Here is a 20,633-nt window from a genome sequence, read left to right as displayed (position 1 = left end):
AAAATGTAAATTAGAAAAATAATCTTTTTTAAGGATATCGATTTCTATGTTAGACCAACAACCCAGTTTTCATCATGGAAACTAAACTACCTAATTCTAGGATTTAATATTTTTTCCTGTATAGCCTCTCAAATGTCATCTTCTCCAGCTATATTTCATCCTTAACATTTTTCCCATATAAACTATGTGATCAAGTAAATGTTTATTCCCTTAGAGCTGAGTTTTTCAACCTTGGCACTATTGACATTTTGGGTCACATAATTCTTCCTCTTGGTGGCTGTTCTGCGTATTGCAGGATGTTTAGTAGCATCCCTGGCCTCTACACATTTGTTGCCAGTAGTAACCACCCCCCTCCAAGTTGTGCCAGCAAAAATGTCTCCAAACATTGCCAAATGTCACCTGTGGAGGTGGGAGGTAGGAAATTATCCCCAGTTGAAAACCACTGCCTTAGAGCATTTAAAATCCCTCAATAAATAATGATGATGATAATGATGACTGTGGTGGTCATGGTGACCATGATGGCCCCACTATTCTCCAGCACTTGAACCTAGGTCTTTCGATCCTCCAGAAGGACCCCTGCCATACATTAGGCTTGTTCTTTTCTTCCACTGAGCTTTTGGGTAATAAACCCAGAATTGATTTCAATGCCTAAATGAAATTTTCTCTTACTAGTTCAACCCTCATTAATGGCTCATTCTAAAATATTCCAAAAACCTGGGAGTCTTGCAATTTGAAAAAACGATGTGGTAAATATTTAACCTTTCATGTAATCATGTTGTTTATGTTACATTTATGTAGATTTCTATGTGTTGAAGGGACATGTAGTAATTTGCTTTGTCTTTCAAATAATCACTTTGTGACGTCAGTCCTACATTTCTGTAGATTTCGATATTTTAAAATTTGATGCTTCTTTGCCTGGAGCATAGTGCCCAAGAAGTTAGTATTTCCCAAATTTGAATTTGAATCTGGACTTACTCTTTACTAGTTAGGAGGCACTGGGAAAATGATTTAAATTCTCTCCATTCGAGCTCCCTCATCTATAAAAGAGGAAGAAGCTGGCACATATCAGGGACCTAGTAAATACTTATGGTATGGATGAAAGGGAAGGTTAAATGACATAATGTGAAGCGGTAGCATAGGCACTCACTAAATATTAAAAGAATGGGAAGTAACCCACAGGCGCTGAACAGTAGGTGCTCGTTAAATCACGGTCCCTCCTCGCTCTCCTTTGAATAGTTGCAGGTCTACATTGTCTGTGCCACACCCACCCCACCTTCTGAACTTTCTACACATGTAGTTTCATGTGTGATCATCTTAATTGTTTAATCAATGGCTAGCCTTGAAGGCCGAGATCATTTCTCATGTTGAGAACCACTGAACACTTGTTGATCAATCAAGGGTTGAAGAAGGCTGGGGTCATTTAGTTCTTGGTAACCCCAATATCCACTTTTACACCAGCATAGCAAAGGTAGACCAAAAGTCCCTCTATTTGACATGAAAAGCTCTAGATTCAAGACCTGAGCAATAATTAAAATGACAAAAATTGGTAATAAGAGTAACACCCACACAATTAACATTACCCAGAGCTTTCTATGTGCCACACATTGTGCTGTGTGTCTGACTGTGTCGAGTGCTTTACAAGGTTTACCTTGTTTAATGCCGAAACAATCCCATGTCAGTGGCATGAATAGTCTCCCTATTTTACAGAACAGACCCAGAGAGATTAAATGGCTTGTGCAAGATTATACAGCTGAGTGGATTTCAGACACAGAACTTCTCAGCTAGACTGAACTAGAGATGCGGCACAGATGCATTAATGTTTCTAACCTTAGACATATGAATTTATTATTCTATGCCTTAGCTTTCCCTTCTGTAAAATGAGAATTCATAAAATTTGCTTTCCTTACTTCAAGAGGTGATCGATTGGAAGTATGAAATGAGAAGAAATTTGTAAGACTACATCATAAAGAACAAAGCACTCTACAAATGTTACTCGTGATTAAAAATAGAAAGGTACGCCCTGAGATCTCGTGTTCAGAAAGGAAGGCTGAGCACTGTCCCTGAGGTGTTTCTCATTGGTGCATCTGCCTTCCCACCTTTGCAGAAGTAAACACTTACGGAACACAGCTCCCTCACTGCAGTGTCCTGAAGGACTTTCAAAGTCTTCATGAACTGGGCTTCCGGGTGGTCACTATGTGAGTACAGGCAATGCCTACGGACTGAGGGTGCGGGGCCAGGGCTTTGGCTCTCCCCGGGGCAGTGGCAATGGTGACAACAGCAGACACAGCAGTGGGCAGGAACAGCGTGGCAGACGCCCCCTGGGTAGATACTAGGGAAGCCTGTGTCTAGAGAGACAGATTTGGTGAGGGGCTGGGGTCCGTGTGTCAAGGCCTTGTTACTTGGGGCTGAACAGAAATGCCAGGGCCAGGGCTCACAGGGAGATGTTTGAATGGAAGCATCCTTGAACTGTCTTTCTTCTGCCCCCAGTCTTGGCCCTGTGGTAACAGGGTCACACATCGTACATTCTAAAGATGTTCCTTTAGAATCAGTCCCCAAGGCCACAGCACTCCGAGCAGCTGACACCAGATTGGAGGACATCTGGGTCGTCACAGACCTGGAGCTGCCAGTGTTTGAGTCAGCATTTGGAGGAAGGTTTTCCACCCCAGCTTCTGTCCTGGGTGGTATTTGACCCAAAGCGCCACACCTTGGCTTCACCTGGGCAGTCTCTCCAGGCAGTTTATGGAGGTGGGGAATGGACTTTCCAGATGTTTGAACAAAGTCAGCTGTACAGGCGATGACTTCACTGTGCTTGGGGACATGCTGGGGTGGACTTTCTCCTGCCAGTAAGGTGCTGTTGGTGTCAGGACAGAGTCTGCAGCTTTCCTTTTCCCTTGGGGCCTCACAGTCAACGTGAGGGAACTTGTCTCGAGCATGGTCATTTCCAGGTGACCTGTGAGACTCACAGTGGTGGCTTTTCACGTGTACTTCTCCAGCTCCCTCGGGCCTCAGAAACCCGTCCTTCATTTTTGTGATGTGGGTTGCCATAAACCCCAAAGGACGATCACATTTAGGAGTTACTGTGGCTTCAGTGACCTTGTATTCAGTGTGGGTTGTTGGCAGAGGCTGCTGCAGATGGCTGTCTTTCCTTGGGTGTTCTCCGCCAGTGCAGTTCTCCTTGGTAAGGGCCATGTCTGGGGTCAACAGCTCTGGTGAGCCTTCCATGGCCTCAAGCTGAGACTCTTCCTCCATCACAGATGTTGAAGCTTTTTCTTCCAAGACACTCCAGTCTTGGCTTGAAAAGGACGTGCTCATCATACTCCTGGAATCAGACTCGTCTGACTCGTGCTGACAGTCCTGGGGTGGCGGGAGGCTGCAGCTTGGTTCCCTTGGCTTTCCACCAGCATTCTCAGCAGGACTCTGGCTGCTTGGCAGGGTCGGCATCTGTAGGAGAAACGAGGACAAAGGGAAATAGGTCAGAAAGTGAAAGGAAGCGATAGGTTTAAGGAGATTTTTTTCTTGTCCATAAGGGATGGGCACCCAGGCCCCTGTTGCACCCTCCTACCTGCAGGGGCAGTGGCTCTAGGGGCTCCTCCAGGAACCCGCTGCTGTCAGACTGGCAGCTGTTGGCTCTGTCCACCCTGGCACCTGAGGAAGGAAAGAGGCCTTGAGGTTAGTGAAGTGCACACGTGCTGCCAGCAGGACTGGGGTCAAGCCCTCTAGGTGCCTGGCAGGCCACAGACCCTCAGTGAATGCCCACTGCATGGAAATATAAACAAACGAGGGAATTCCAAGGATGGTTCTTGCTCAATTTTCAGAGAGTTCATGTAAAGCTGCATCACTTTTAAAAAAGAGTAAAACATGAAAAGAATAAAAACATGAAACAAAGGAAGGGGAACCAACATCTCTTAAAACTAAATAACATTATGGTTGTGAGATGAAGGGGAAGAAAATCCAGGAGGAAATGCATGTGCCATAAATGCCAAACTAATAAAACAATTAAAAGGCAAAAAAAAAAATTTGTTTGTGTGTGTGTGTATATATATATATGTGTATATATATATTTAAATAAATTTTGGGTAAGAACCCCTTACTAGCTTCAGCTGGACTATTTCTGTGACGACAAGTCCGTACTCATGTTTTAGAGCACTCTTGTCACCACAAGAGGCTGGGACAGGCAGAGAAAGAACAATGTTATGTGTGGGCAGGTCATGACTTTGCAAACACGAGCATCTTGAAATACTAAATCTGTAGCTTCCTACATAAGTACTGTGTTATATATTGTGGGGTGGGGGAAAATAGGTGGCCTTACTCTGCTAAAGATTAAATTATGGGATTTTTTTTTCTTATCTAATGAGAAATGCTTTCAGATATGCCACAGTATAGGCTAGAATAGGAAATCTCTTAGGGGAAAGGGGGTTGAAATGTAGCTTCCTTAGAACACAAGAGCAGAGGCGGGAGCCCTGTTTGTCCTGGGAGAAGACTGGACACTGGCTGGGAAGTGGGTTGAAAGGAAAAAGCTGATCAAAAGTGAGTATAATTCTTGGGTATTAGGTACCTAAGTGAGAAATAGGGGATTTGCCTTTGTTTGAATGACTAACTGCTGAAGAAGAGTTCAACGGAGGAGAAAGGATCCCAGCCTCTGCTTAGGTCTCCTAGACTCAACCTCAAAGGACAGCTCCACTAACAAGAGCAGCAGCTCCCATCTCCCATAGGCCTGGCACCCACCAGACTTAACTGTCCATGTGTCTGAGCAAAGGCACCAAGGGACACACAGTCCCAGAGGTGGCCCACCCAGCCCACATCCCAACTACTTCATCCTGAGGTCAAAGTAATGAGAAAGAGGCTCAACTTTATAGAATTAAAAATTATAAACCCCACATTCTTTAATTCAGCTTTCAACAAAATTCAAAGCTAAAAATCAAAGGACATACATTTATTTATTTATTTTTTATTTTTTTTATTTTTTATTTTTTTGAGACAGAGTCTTGCTTTGTTGCCCAGGCTAGAATGAGTGCCGTGGCGTCAGCCTAGCTCACAGCAACCTCAGACTCCATGGCTTAAGCGATCCTACTGCCTCAGCCTCCCGAGTAGCTGGGACTACAGGCATGCGCCACTATGCCTGGCTAATTTTTTCTATATAGATTTTTAGTTGGCCATATAATTTCTTTATATTTTTAATAGAGACGGGGTCTCGCTCTTGCTCAGGCTGGAACATACATTTTTTGATAGCTGAATCCTAGAGAAATTGAGGAACTTTGAGCAAAATTTGAGAGAACAATGTCTTTGACTTAGCCATTGCCTCCTTAAGGTTAAAATATGGAAAATACTTGCTAGTCATAGACCTCAATGAGACTTCTGCTTCTGGAAAGCTGGAGTAAGGGGGACTAGATATTTTCCCCCACCTGAAACAACTAAAAAACTAGACAAGAGTCATGAACAAGTGGCTTTCAAGACAATGGGCATCAGGCAATTAAAGAAGGCAATCCCTGGTAGGAACAAATGATGTGACCCCCAAAACTACACCGCTGACTGCTGTGAGAGGGTTTACAGGCCTTGGTATGGGCAGGGGGGACTCAGGCAGAGCCTGGTAGACTCCAGACGCTGAGGAAACAGAGCTAGGAGTCTGGAAAGACTGAGTTAGCTAGAGCTGCAGGGCAGAGTAGGGGAGAGGAAGTTGCTGCACAGAGATAGAACTCTGGCTCAAGGGTCTCTCTTGAGTATTCAGCTGAGTAACGATCAGCTCATGCATGTGAGAAAACACCAAAGACAGGGTAAAGAACCATCAGAAAGGATAAAGGAAAAGTGTCCAGCACTCCTTCAGGGCCTGGAATAGGGAATACTCCCACCAACCAGACTGCAAAATCTCATAACTCATAGAACATCAGAGGGTAGAGTACTTAAACGAATCTTGCCTCAGGAGTGGGGAATAATTAACTCTAGAATGACACTGCTCTAGCCCCACCTAACAAGTCTTAAAAGCAAGACCTGAAAAAAATCATACTGTTTCTAAGCAACTTAATCGTGTCTCAGACCTACGCTCAAGAATATTTATTGGAATACAGCACTATCTAGCACCCAAAAGGTCAAAGCCTAATGTCTGGCATCTAACAAAAAATTTCAGGCTTGCAAAGAAGCAGGAAAGTATGACCCATAATGAGGAGAAAAATCAATAAATTGAAATAAACCTAGAACTGACACAGATGTTAGAATGATCAGACAAGGGCACTAAAACACTTGTTATGACTATATTCCATATGTTCAAGAAGCTACAGGAAAGATGCAATATATTAAGTGGAGACATGCAAGATGCTAAAAAAGACCCAAATTGGACTTCTAAAGATGAAAATGACAATGTCTCAAGTAAAATTTACATTGGATGGGAATTAGAAATTGCAGAAGAAAATATTAGTGACATGAAGACACAGCCAGAGAAGCTATCCCAAATGAAACACAGAGACTAAAAAAAAAAATTTAAAATGAAAATTGCATCAGTGAGCTGTGGGACAACTCCACATAGGCTAAGATATAGATAATCGGAAAACCCCAAAGAGGAGGGGAAGCATTTGAAGAAATGTTTCAAAGGAAACTTTGTTTCAAGAAATCTGACAAACTCCAAGCACAAGAAACATGAAGAAAACTATACCAAGGAATATAAAAATCAAATTGTCCAAAACTAATAATAAAAATAAACCTTAAAGTCATCCAGAGAAAAAAGAGTACTACATATAGAGTTAACAAATATAAGAATGGCAGCAGATTTCTTATCAGAAATAATCCACACAAGAAGATAGTTGAGTACCATCTTTAGAATACGGAATGAAAAACTTGCGTGGGTAAACATTAACTATTTTATGTATTATCTAAATCTTTTAAAAGGATTATTGACTATTTAACAAACTGATAACAATGTAGTGTGGGGTTTATAACAAAGACCTAGAAGAGTCTACAAAAAATAAAAAGCTATTATTATAAAAATTGAGTAACTTGTATGGAAGGAGTTGCCTGAGAGATATTCTTTTAACTTTGATGTGAAAATTTTATAGTCTTTAACCTAAATAACAGAAAACTGTTTACTTGTTGTCAGAGAAAATAGTGTATACTCATTGTATATTTATTATATGAAATTTGCTTGCTTGTATTATGTAGTATTTAATTTGTGTAATATTTACACAAGTAATTTTACTTATGTAATATTTAACACTTCACTGCTCTTTTTATAATTAACTTAAACAATATTAAAAATGTTCAGATCCTTTAGAGTTAGGAAAAATATCATGTACCTTCCTCTTCATATCAACTATGGGTACAAAATAAATGATGACCATGATAGTAACCTTTCAAAAGCTCAGAGCAGAATTTCAAATAATTTTTCAGTACTATGCAAAGGGCTCTAGCTGCTTTGGCTGGAGACTGTCCATTGAATAACCCTGTCAAGTGGGCAGCAGATCCTCAAGAATTTTCCATACACACTTCCTGTTTCAAGCTCCCCTTATGTGCTTAGGGCCCACAATGGCCGGCTTCTACTCTGCCCCCAGATCCCTCCTGCAGCAGATAAAGTATGTGGATAGGACAGGGCAAGGTGGGAGTAACTTCCACTCCCACTCCCTACTCTCAGACTATGTAAATGTTAGACATTCAACAGGAGGGGTTGAGACTTGGTGAAGGACGGACAAGACAGACTTTGCTGGAACCTCTTGCTATTTCCATATGTTTGGGTGCAAGATTTGTACCACAAACTGTGGAGGACTCCCAATACATCATTATTATTCCAACTTCCAAATAATCTCCAAACAACTAATATTCTGGAATATAAGCTTCATATATAAGGGTTGCTATTCCCCTTCTCACAATGCTTGAATGAAATTGTATGTTAGAACACTAGAACAAAATGGTAAGTTAGAGTCCATTCGTCCCCATCAAGGCTGGTCCCTATCAGTTTGGTCCAAATGAAGATAAACCACCACAAACATAAAGGGTCCCTAAAAGGTGGAAAGAGTAATTTCCTCTAAAAGGGGTATATTTGTGATGTTACTGTTGCCTTTTGTTAGCTGTTCCTGAAGACAACTCTCTTGTACTCTCCAGGCATTTCTCCTCAGTTTAAATCTCACTAGACCCTTTAAATTAGCCCTCACAGTCAGGGTTTCCAGGCCCTTTGTGTCTTGTACTTTTGAAAAAGTACTTACTTAATAGCATTTGCTGTAAACCATGGCACCCAGGCCTAGATTCAGTATTGTACAGCACAAACAAACAAACAAACCTCTGAGACTCATTTAAGTGAATTTGTAAAACAACCGGACTTTGAGATCCTCACTTTGATGGTGAGATCAAATGGTAGAATTGGGCATAGTTCTCTCAGGAGTAGAGGCTTAGTTGTATTGTGTTTGTTTTAGAAGTCAAACACATGCATCTGAATCATTTTGAGAGATTCACCAAGCAAAATGTGTGTCAATTTACAGGTAGTTTCTTCAGGAGTCTAAAAATCCTTTTTCCTCATAAAGCATCTTTTCTGCCACTAGACTATAAACATTTAAAGGTTGGGTTTCCAAATTCTAAATATTCCCTTAGGGTTATAGAAATGAAATGAGACAAAGGATGACAAATCACCTAGCCCAGGATGGCTATGATGGATTATGAAACAAACAGACAAACACAAATGTGTGCTGTTTATCATGTCCACCACCTAACATGTAATACAAGGGAGGGCTTGACTTTGAGGAAGGCAATATGGCGTCTGGGTAACAGGAATGGAAGTGGCACCTCCATGCCCAGGCCAACTCCACCCAGTTCCTGAAGCTAGCTAGGCCAACACTGGAAGAACTTGAGATGTCTCATTTCCCCCCAGTGGAATTTTCCCCAAGCACTTAATATGCCCAAGGAGCCATAGCTCTCTGTTTCTCCTGTAGATTGGGGCCTTGACTTCCATCTTGCACCTGCTACCCTTTTCCTTTAGCTAGATCTTATCACCCAAACTTTCCATTGCTGGCTGCATCCTTTTCCAAACCAGTTAGGTGAACGGAACCCTTTACCACCACCAAGCCCTGCATGATTTTTTTCATGCCTCTTTAGACTGCTTGATTCCCCCACCCTGCGTATCCCATAACTCAAGGGGGTGCAATTCTCTGCAATGTATGCTGCTGAAATCCAGTTAGGCTCCTTGCCAAGTCATCTAGAAATGTGAAACCAGCTCTACTGGGTTCAGATTCTGATTCTCCTACTTATGAGCTGTGTGATCTGGAGCGTATACCTTATCCTCTCTGAGTCTGTCTCCTCATGGGGAAGAGCATGAATATGGTAATAGTATGTTACTGGTGGGGTTGAAATGAAGATAATATTCATTGATATAAACATGAATTTTACATGTGCATACTTTATGCACATGTAAAGGATTATATACACATGTAAATTTTAGCTGTAGAACATCATTATTAATATTATCTATTATAACTAGATCACTATTAATATTATGAAATATAATTATTGATTATCATGATTGATATTAAAAAATACCTTTTTCAGCACACAACTGTCTTTGTGGAGTCAGATTTTACTCCTCTCAATTAGGTGGACCCTGCCTGGGGCAGGACTACTCTACTTACCTAGAAGTTTGGAAACATTTCTGCCTGGGAGGAGACAGATGCCTCGGGCACTTTGTCTGAACAAGCACCAGATGGCAGCATTACACCAACCACAGAGTGCAGGAGCCAGGTCCCTGCCAAGGGGCCTCCAGAGTGGCTAAAATTAGTCCACCTGAAGGGCTGCTTTTCTGGACTGCATTGGGAGTAAAAGCCTCTGAATCCTAAGTGGAAAGTTTACTTTTAAAATAGTCTGAGTTCATAGAGGCTCAGAAAAAAGAAAAAACAAAGCCTATGGAACTTAAACATAAGTGGGGAGAGGGAGAAAAAGCAATGGGGTGGGAGAGGTGTGAAGCGTACTGAAGTGGTGTAGGACAAGAGAAATGTTTCAACCTTAACCATCTTCATTGTTCAATTCTATTTTTCCTATTTCATTGCCAAGTTCCTGTCTCTTCCATCCTCCAATGCTACAAAATTCTGTGACCGCTCTGTGGTGAAGACAAATAACAGAAACAAGTTATCTAAGAGTTGGAATAATGAACATTACAGGTTAGGCAAACGCAAATGCCTTTAGGATGGGCAGGTAGCATAAGAATGTGAAGCAGGGGGAGACCACGAAGATGGCCGACTGGAGACACACATTGTCTGACTGTGCCAGTAGAAAAGTAGAGGGTTGGATTGAGGAGAGTGGAGAACAATTATTGCTCAGATGTGGACCACAGGGAGAGACAGCAGAAGATTTCGGAGACCCCACTGAGAAGATCTGTGAGGCTGAGAGAGGGAAGGATAGAGAAGAGAGATTGGTGATGTGGACCAAATCCAGGGAGGCCTGGAGCCCAGTGAAAGGATAAGGGGGCTCCCCTCCCCCACCTGGGTGCCTCTGGCAAGCAGCAGGACACAGGGCTCTCGTCCCATTGGGGAGTGCCATAAGGGACCAGAGAGCCAGCATTTTTGCATCTGGATGCCTCCCCCTCTGCACCTCCATTCCTGGCATCCCAGAAAGCAATATTGGCTCAAACCAGCTTGTAGCCATGGCCCACACCCCATAGCAATCACGAAGGTGCTCTGCTCTGAGAGGCTTGTCTCTTGGTGATGGAGGCATATTCCCAACTGAACCCATCTTGGAGAGTAGAACTGCTGTGGCAGCACTGCATGGGATCACCTGCTAGCAGCTCAGACAGGCAGGCAGGACCCAGTGCCCCCCAGACATGAGAGTGGTGCAGGGAGACCACAACCCCCCCCACACACACCATAGTGGCCACTAGAGTGCTTGGTGCTGAGAGGCCTGCTTCTCAGCAATGGGAGATGCATTCCTGGTTGAACCTGCAGGACAGCCACAGTCTTCAATCTTACTGACCAAAGGCATTTGGCGGGATCACCCGCTGGTGGCTTAGACAGGTGGGCTGAACCTGGTGCCCCCTGGTTGCAAGAGTGGGGCTGGGAGACACAGGGGAGAGGTTAGGGTTCAAGGCTTGAATGGAGAGAGAGCCCTCACAGCCATATCCAATGGGAGGATGTAGGGGGCACAGAGGAGCAGGGGTCTGTAAGCATGCCCTATCCCCCACCCATGCTGGAAAACCACCATATTGGAGAAGGCTGTGGCACTCGGATTGAATTATTTTAGCCCCTGGTTCCCATGGTAACTGAATGCCTCGGGTATGCAGGTTTAACCAGAACAGTGGCCCCTCCCACCACTCACTACAATAGGGAGTAGAGCTTAATCCAAGAGACTCACGAGCTGCTGCTTCTCCCCTGGTGGGAACATGCCCCTGGCGGAGACCTCTGTGGATAGAGAGACCTACCTCCCTCACCTTGGGATCTAGTGGTGGAACAGGGGTACACAGTTGGAGTTCCCCCTATGCCAGTGTCATGCAGAGATGCATAGCAGCGGATCAGACACAAACTGTGGGGTAGCTTGAGAGCCAATCTTGGGTGGAGAGGGAATGCATGTGGACTGATCAGAGGGGAGAGTGCTGTGAAATTCTAGGGAGTAAACAGGGAAGATACATACCACACCCTGCAGAGAAACTGGACTAGTGGACAGGGAAGGAAAAAGCCTGGTTAGGGGCCTTGGCAATCACATGATTAGGCCCCTACCCTCAGGAGCATCTCTCTGGGCTTGGAGAGATTGCCCTGAGATCCATATCAGTGGCTCCTCCTAGCAGCCAGGTAAGCAACCTCTGAGTCCCACTGAGGCTTAGTAAAGCCCCTCAGGCTCTCGAATTCCAGCCATGATCTATCTTGCTCCTCCCACATCTCAGGGGTAGTGGGGAAGAAGAAACCCTCAGAGAGCTATAGGGCCTCTCCTAAAGCTTGGGGCATTCATGTGCTCCACCTGGGGGGCCAGAACCTACCATGGGCATAAAAGATTACCTTGGCAGCTGGCTCCTCCACACAAACCACAATCAATGACAGGGGGAACAACCCCATAGCTAAACATGGTGCCTTCCAACTCAACCAATTAGGGAGCATCCAATTCATACCCATAAGTACAATCCACCAGATCAGAGCATAAGCTGGGTGGCCAAACTCACTACATTCTGTTGGGAAGAAGTGGAGACAATAGGTCAGAGGTAACCCAAGATGTTCATCAAACCTGCTAAAATACTGTAAAGGCAAAGCAACTCAGGAGCAGCACTCCTTTCCCCATCATGGTCAGGGACTGACCTTTGGGGACCCAAAGATAAGGACATGAGCCAGCCATAGCAGTCCCGGGTCTTTACTGAGAAGCCAGATGAGAAGGAATCAGTGAAAGAACTTCAGAAACATGAAAAATCAGAGTGAAAGGATACCCCCAAAAGAAATCAATAAGTCCTTAAGAATGGATACCAAGCTAAGTGAAATGGTCAAAATGACAGATGAAGAATTTCAAATATGGATGGAAAGAAAACTCAATGAACTACAAGAGAAAATAGAAACCCAACACAAAGAAGCCACAAAAACAATGGAGGATATGAATGAAAAATTATCTAAAGAAATTGAAGTATTAAAGAAAAACAAACAGAAATTCTGGAAATAAAAAATTCATTCAAGGAATTGCAAAACACAGTGGAAAGTCTTAAGAATAGGCTAGATCAAGCAGAAGAAAAAATCTCAGAGCTTGAAGATAACACCTATGAGCTAAACAAATAAGTGGAAGAGAGAGAACAGAGAAATAAGAGGAATGAAAAAAGCCTACAAGAAATGTGGGATTATGTAAAAAGGCCAAACATAAGAATCATAGGCATCCCTGAGGGCAAAGAAGAAAATACACAAGGGTTGGATAATTTACTTGGAGGACTAACAGAAGAAAATTTCCCTGGAATTCCCAGAAATCTGGACATCCAAGTAAAAGAAGCACACATGAGTCCTGGGAGATTCAGTGACACATAGTCATTAAGCTGGCCAAAGTAAATATGAAAGAGGTGCTCCTAAAACCAGTAAGGTGAAAACAGCAGGTAACTTACAAAGGAAAACCTATCACACTAATTGCAGACTTCTCAACTGAAACCTTACAAGCCAGAAGGGACTGGGGACTCAGCCCTCAGACTTCTAAAACAGAATAATGGTCAGCCTAGAATAGTGTCTCATGCAAAACTAAGGGAGAGAGGGAGAAATAAAGACTTTCTCAGACACGCAATCACAGAGGGAATTTGGAAAGACCAGACCTGCTCTTCAGGAAGTACTCAGACTTGCATTATACACTGACCAGCACAATAGACATCCGCCAGTGTAAAATCATCCAAAAGCTAAAGTTCAGAGCCCAGATACCAGAATGGCTCAAGAGGTAAAACAAAGCAATAAGTGTCTTCCCAATATGATGAACAAAAATCCACCCCACTTATCAATTCTTTCAATAAATGTGATTGGCTTGAACTCCCCAATGAAGCAAGATAGCCTAGATGAATGGATAAAAAAGTACAAGTCAAGTCTCTGCTGTCTACAGGAAAAACATTTAACCCACAAGGACTTATATAGACTCAAGGTGAAGGTATGGAAAATAATATTCCATGCAAATTAAAACCAAAAAAAAGCTGATATGGCCATTCTCATATCAGATAACATGGACTTCAAATCAACAAAAGTAAAGAAAGACAAAGATGATCACTATATAATAGTGAATGGAAGAATTCAACAACATGAGTTAATAATCCTAAATATTTATGCACCTAACACAGGAGCAAGCAGATTCATAAAGTAAATCCTACTTGATCTAAACAAAATGATAAACAGCAATGCCATAATAGCCAGGGACTTCAACACTCCATGGACAGAAATGGACAGATCTCCAAACAGAATATAAGCAAAGAAGCAAGGAACTTAAACAGAACTCTAGAACAAATGGGCCTAACAGACATTTACAGGACATATTACCTCCAAATTACTGAATATACGTTCTTCTCTTCTGCTCATGGAACATTCTCTAAGATTGATCACATCTTAGGCCACAAAACATAAATAAGCAAATGAAAATAATGTATAATCTAACCATGCAGGAAAATGATTTAAACTATTTCTATGTATTTTAATCCAAGGAATTTTCTTTGAGCACATGTATATGTGTATGTTTTATAAAATAATGATCATAACAGACATGTTTTATATCCTAATTTTTTCCACATAATATATTGTCAATTCTTCTTATCAAAAATTCCATATATTTTCTGGGTGTGTTTGTGAGCTCAGGAATGTTTTTTCAAATTTTTGGCATTGTGATTGTGCCATTTCTATAAAAAATAATTGAATAGGTCTATCTCTTTTTTCTATGTTCTTCAGCAGCTTGTAAAGCTTAGGTAGTATTACTTCTTTAAAATGTTAAAAAAGCTTAGCCATAAATCCACTGATGACAGTGCTCCTTAAAAGATGAAATTCTTTGACAACTTTTAATTTCCTCAAGAGTTATTGACATTTCAGGATTCTTAATTGTTGAGTTAATGGCAATTTTTAAAACTTATTTTCTAATGTTATCAGTTAACTAATCAATTTATTTTTATTCTATATTATCTAAAAAGGGAAAAGACTAAATCTCTACCTCTCATCCCAGCTTTGGCCTTGTTTCATAAATTTTTGTATGTATTTTTTTCCAACACTATTTAATAGTAAAGTTATAATTCCTGTTTTCTTTTGTTTTCATTGGCATACTTTTTGGTATATTTTTGCCATTAATTTTGCTTTTTACTTTTCTTTGATTCTTTATTTTTAAATGTGGATAAAATTTTTAAATGACCTTTGAGTCTTTTTCTTTGTTAGATCCATTTATTGCATCTATAACTATTTTCATAAGATACTTATTTTATCTTGTTACTTGTAACTTCATGTTATCTATTTTTACAACTGTGATTGGTATAGTAAATACATGGCATACTTGATGTAAATCCTCCCTTTTGTTCTGAAAATAGACAATCTTTTCTGCTGAGCCAGATTCAGCCTTTACCAATTCAACACTACTAATGGTTAATACTAATCAATAGGAATTGGGCCACAAGTTTTAATCTGTCATCCTACTGATGTATTAATAAAGATGGAAGATAACTTCACGTTTAAACAGCCTTGATTTTGAACTGCATCACAAATAGCTATCCAGAGACTTAAATGAGGATTAAAGGAGATAATGTAAAACACTTAGTATAGTGCTTGGCCCTCAATATTTGGTAATATTATTAATATGATTCATTTTCAATGTTTATTCTTTTGCCAAGTGGACTTTATTTTCTTTGATTCTTTTTTTCCTCTGGCAATTCAGAAGATATATAGCATGCTTATAGATTTAATTAGTAGTAACTTCAAAAATTTTAACATATTTCAAACTACAATTGTCAACATCAAAGATTAAACAATACCCACTGACTCCCCAATTAATCAGTATTTGTTGACAGTTTTATTTTCTTCCATCATTCAGCTTTCTATGATATGATCTAGGATTTTAGATCTAGCAATTGTTAAGTTTTTTAATGTTTCTTCTGTTTTAAGAGAATATTCACGATATTTATATTATGACTGTATAATTTACAATTTAGACTTTGCCTTGTTTGTGCTCTTAAACAGGGCTTCCTCATTCAGTAGGCTGGTGTACATTTTTGACATTTCTTTTTCTGGAAGGCTATTTCCTGAGCCTTTGCTCATCTGAAATGTTTCATATGACAACTTAAAAGGGTGCAGAATTCTTGAGTTGCAAAGCTTACACTTTAAAATGAAACTGATGCATCTCCACTATCTTCTGGCATCTAATGTGAGGATGTATTTTAGAAGTGAGTGAGCAAGGAAAACCTTCCCTATTGGCCCCATGGTCTGACCATTGGATTTTTAAATATGAAATTCACACTGCTTCCTCTGGTATCTTTTCATGCCATTTTCTTAAAAACTGTTGTATCAAAATACTATCTTAAAAATTGTTGAAAAGGACCCTTTAGAGTGATCTATTCAGAGAGAGCTACCCAGTGATAGCTGTCCCTATTCCCCTCTCCCCCTCAAGCTATGTTTCTGCCTAGAGGGAGTAAAAGAGGTCAGTGTGCCTGGAGCTTAGTGGCATGGAGTAATCAGGATTTTCATCATGTAGAATCTTGGAATGAAACAAATTTGAATTTTAATCTAATTAAATATTTCTGAAACAGGACACTTATATGAATCTATAAAGACTGTATTGTTTAAAGGAACATATCTTGTTGAGAATTTTCATATCTAGGTTCATCAGGGATATTGGCCTGTAGTTTTCTTTGTTTGTTGTGTCTGTATCTGGTTTTTGTATCAGGGTAATGGTGTTCTCCTAGAAAGAGTTAGAGAAAATTCCCACCTCTTCAATTTTTTTGAATTATTTGAGGAGAGGTGGTGTTAATTCTTCCTTAAACATTTGGTAGAATTCTTTTGTATACCATCTGGTTCTGGACTTTTCTTTTTTGGGTGACTTTTATTATTAATTCAATCTCATTATTTGTTATTTGTTTGTTCAAGCTTTCTGTTTCTTACTGATTCAACCTTGGTAGGTTGCACGTGTCTGGGAATTTACCAATTTTCTAGATATTCTAGTTTATTTGTGTGTAGTTCATAATAATCTCTGATGATCTTTTGCATTTTTGTGGTATCATCTGTAATGTCTCCTTTTTCATTTCTGAGTTTGTCTATTTGGTTCTTCTATCTTTTTTTCTTGGTTAGTCTAGCACATGGTTTATTGATTTTATTTATCTTATCAAAAAACAGCTTTTTGATTAACTGATTCTTTATATTATTTTTTCTCAATTTTCTTTAGTTCTGTTGTGATCTTTATTATTTGTTTCTTTCTACTAATTTTGGGTTTGGTTTTTCCATGCTTTTCTAGTTCCTTGAGCCACATAATTAGATTTTTTATTTGAAATCTTTCTACTTTTATGATGTAGACATTTATTGCTCTAAACTTCTTTCCTAGTACTGTTTTTGCTGTATCCCATGTATTTTGACATGTTGTGTTTAGATATTCATTTGTTTCAAGAAGTTTTTTTTTTATTTCCTCCTTAAATTCTTCCTTGACCCAGAGGTCATTCAGGAGCATGTTGTTTAATTTCCATGGTTATGTACAGTTTCCAAAGTTCCTCTTGTTATTGATATTTTATTCCACTGTGATCTGAGAAGATACTTGATATGACTGCAACTTTTAAAAATTTATTGAGACTTTGATCATGTCCTAACATATGGCTATTCTGGAGAATGTTCTGTGTGCTGATGAGACGAATGTGCATTCTGTTGCCTTTGGATGAAATGTTCTGTAAATGTCTGTTAGGTCCATTTGATCTAATCTGCAGTTTAAAGCCAATGTTTCTTGTTAATTTTCTGTCTAGTTGATGCTGAGCTATCTGATGCTGAGAGTGGGGTGTTATTGTCTCCAACTATTATTGTATTGGAGACTATCTCTTCCCCTTAGATCTTATAATACTTGCTTTATATATTTGGGTGATCCAGTGTTGGGTGCATCTATGTTCAGAATTGTTATATCCTCTTGCTGAATTGATCCCTTTATCTTTTTATAGTGACTTTCTTTTATCTTTTTATTGTTTTGACTTAAAGTCTGTTTTATCTGATATAAGTATAGCTACTCCTGTTCACTTTTGCATAGACTACCTTTTTCCACCCCTTACTTTGAGTCTCTATGTTTGTCTTTACAGATGAGATGAGTTTGTTGTAGGCAGCATTTAATTGGGTCATTTTTAAAGTCCATTTATACAGTCTATATATTTTAAGTAGAAAGTTTAATCCATTTATATTTGAGATTATTATTAATATGTGAGGACATATTCTGCCATTTTATTAATTAATTTCTGATTGTTTTGTACATGTTTTGTTTTAAAGAGCTATTTTTAACAAGCTGTTAAGCTAAATTTGAATCTCACCCTTACTTTTATCTCCAAGATCCTACCAAAAGCAAAGGTAACTAGCTCCATTCTTCCCCTATAAAACATAATTTTATTGGAAAGCATTTATGGAGTTACTTCTTCTCTCCCCTTACTTTAGGTGGTGCACAAAAAGATACTGGATGTTGTAAAGATATTTTAAGCATTGGATGGTTTGGACTAAATGACAATCTAAGACTTCATTGTATCTGGGGTTAAGGACATTGTATGGTATAATGAAGAGGTCCCTAAACCTTAATATACCTGACCTCAATTCAACTCCCAACCTTGATACATAATAAATGGTTGTTCTGTGGCAAGTCATTAACTCCTCTGAGCCAAAATTCCACATCTGAAAAATGTGGATAATCCTGATTGCTTAAGGTGACTGTAAGGGGAAAAATCCACATATGCACTAGTACATACTGAAGTTCTCATCAGTGGCAAGAATGACACAAATGTAATTTAATGTTATTATGTTATACAAAGGACAAAAAGAATTCAGATTGAGATCTGGATTGCTGAGAAGTCATCTTTCAAATTCAGAAATGCCCAGAGTGCTATTGTGTATACAGCATAAATATAAACATAACCACTGGATCTGGCTTTAGACTTAAACAAAACAGAGATTGCTGATCATATGGAGATTTAAAGAAAAAATGTATTAAATAAGAGTATCTTTCCTTATGGTTTGTCTTCCCTGATATTCTACTAGTAGAAAAATTTAAATCCATTGTTACTGAATAATAAAACAAATATAGACTAACATAGACAAACATAGACTCTGACTAAAATGGTAGAATGAACACATATAATTTTTTCTTTGTAAATATCCAAATAAAACTAAAGTAAACAAATTTCTTTTATTAAACATATATAAAAGATTGAAGTATTTATGGAATAGTGGAAATAGAACCTCTAAAACCATAAACACAATACAAACACTGGCAAAAATTTGCCAAAATTTGCTTTTTCAGAACTCTAAAAGTTAACTGATGACTTGCAATAATCTGAGGAGCATATATTAAAGAAAAAATAGTTGAATATCAATAAAAATAGTGAATTTTGTAGCACTTTAACTTACCCTATTTCCATTAAGCTCTCCTCAGCTCTGCCTTAACCTTGAAAACCAGCAGCCTTGGAATAATGATAGCTGTGAAAACCATCCTCCTGGCAGTTATTGAAGGAAGTAAAAATGGTGTGGAACTCCCAAAAAAGCTCTCTTCCTGTATAATTGTCACTAATAAACCTGTCTGGCATCTCTCCATCGAAGCCTCATTCACTAGTCGTGTCTTCATTTGACTTGATGCATAGCTTCCCAAGTGAGGAAAGCCATATCATCAGGGTATTTGTTGAAAATGATAAACGGTAATTGTTTAACATTACAGCTGGCTAGGATGGTGATACCAGTTGGGGCAAAAAAGACGCTGGCTAATAGTGAAATCTGAAGAGCTCTGACATAGTCTTGTGAACCTAGATGGCTTGTTGTGCACATGTACAGGGCTGTGTGTATGCCCAGGAAAGATCTGAGAAGATCCCAGTATCTCACATATGGCTGACATTGAGGCTATGCATAAACAGGAAGGGAAGACTAAGGGTGAGTTGTAAATAGTTGGAGCATTGGAGGCATACCCAACAAATACACAGAGCCCCTCAGGGAAGGATGGTAGACCTTCTTGTTTAAGGCACTTAAGAAAATCTCAGGCCAATCATAACTGAAAACTAAGCTATCTGATTAGAGATTTCAGTGGCTGCACATGACTAAAAATGCAAACTTTATCAAATTAATCCAAAAAAGTCACTTTAAAAGAAACAAATAAGAAACAACAACAACAAACAACCACCACAATGAACACTAGGGGTATATCTGAATTCAAGAGTTTTCATATTATATTATTTAAAATGTCAATTTTATAACAACACATCACAAGGCATGCAAGGAAACAAAGGTATGGCCCATACACAGGAAAATTCAGAACAAAAACAGTCAATAAAGACTATCCTTGAGGAAATGCAGATGTTTTGTCACTAGACAAAAACAATAAATCAGGCATTACGTATGTTCAAAAAAGTAAAGGAAACTGTATCTAAAGAGTTAAAAGATTATATGAGAAAGAACAATGTTTCATCAAATATAGAACATAATTAAAGAGAGAGAAATTATAAAGAAAGCCAAATAAAATTTTGGAGTTATAAACTATGATAACTGAAATGAAAAATTCAGTACAGGGTCTCAATCAACATCAGATGTGAGCTTGCAGAAGAAAGAATTGGTAACATTCAAATAAGTTCATTGCAATCATCCAGCCAGAAAAACAGAGAGAAAAAAATATAGAGAAATGAACAGTCTCAGAGACCTGTGGAACACCACCAAATAAACCAACATACAAAATGCAAGTCCTCAAAATAGAAGAGAAAAGAATGGAGCAAAAATAATATTTCAATAAATGATGGCCCCAAAGTCCCCAAATTTGATGATAAACAATGTACACAACCAAAAAGCTTAATGAATTCCAGGTAGGATAAACTCAGAGAGCTACACACTTAAACACATGGTAGCACAGCTCTCAAAAGCCAAAGAAAGAATCTCAAAAGCAGCAAGAGAAAAATGACTCAGAATATACAAGGGATACTCACCCTAAGATTAACAGCTGACTTTGCATCAGAAATCGTGGGGGCCAAAAGGCTGTAGGATGACATATTCAAAGTATTGAAACAAAAAAAG

At 39.4% G+C, this 20,633-nt stretch overlaps 1 protein-coding gene across 1 annotated transcript in view; it reads right to left on the bottom strand.

Annotated features, from left to right (window-relative positions):
- The window catches only part of ITPRID1 (ITPR interacting domain containing 1), a 91,081-nt gene that overhangs the window by 7,064 nt on the left and 63,384 nt on the right, over positions 1–20,633 (bottom strand). Inside the window, 2 exon segments of the mRNA XM_045564308.1 lie at positions 2,119–3,441; positions 3,563–3,645. Of these exon segments, the coding sequence (XP_045420264.1) occupies positions 2,119–3,441; positions 3,563–3,645 (1,406 nt within the window).

Source organism: Lemur catta, chromosome 11 (genome assembly GCF_020740605.2).
Source record: "Lemur catta isolate mLemCat1 chromosome 11, mLemCat1.pri, whole genome shotgun sequence".
Lineage (NCBI taxonomy): Eukaryota > Metazoa > Chordata > Mammalia > Primates > Lemuridae > Lemur > Lemur catta.
The sequence above is the reverse complement of the archived record's forward strand: the minus strand, read 5'-3'. Positions and strand labels throughout refer to the sequence as shown.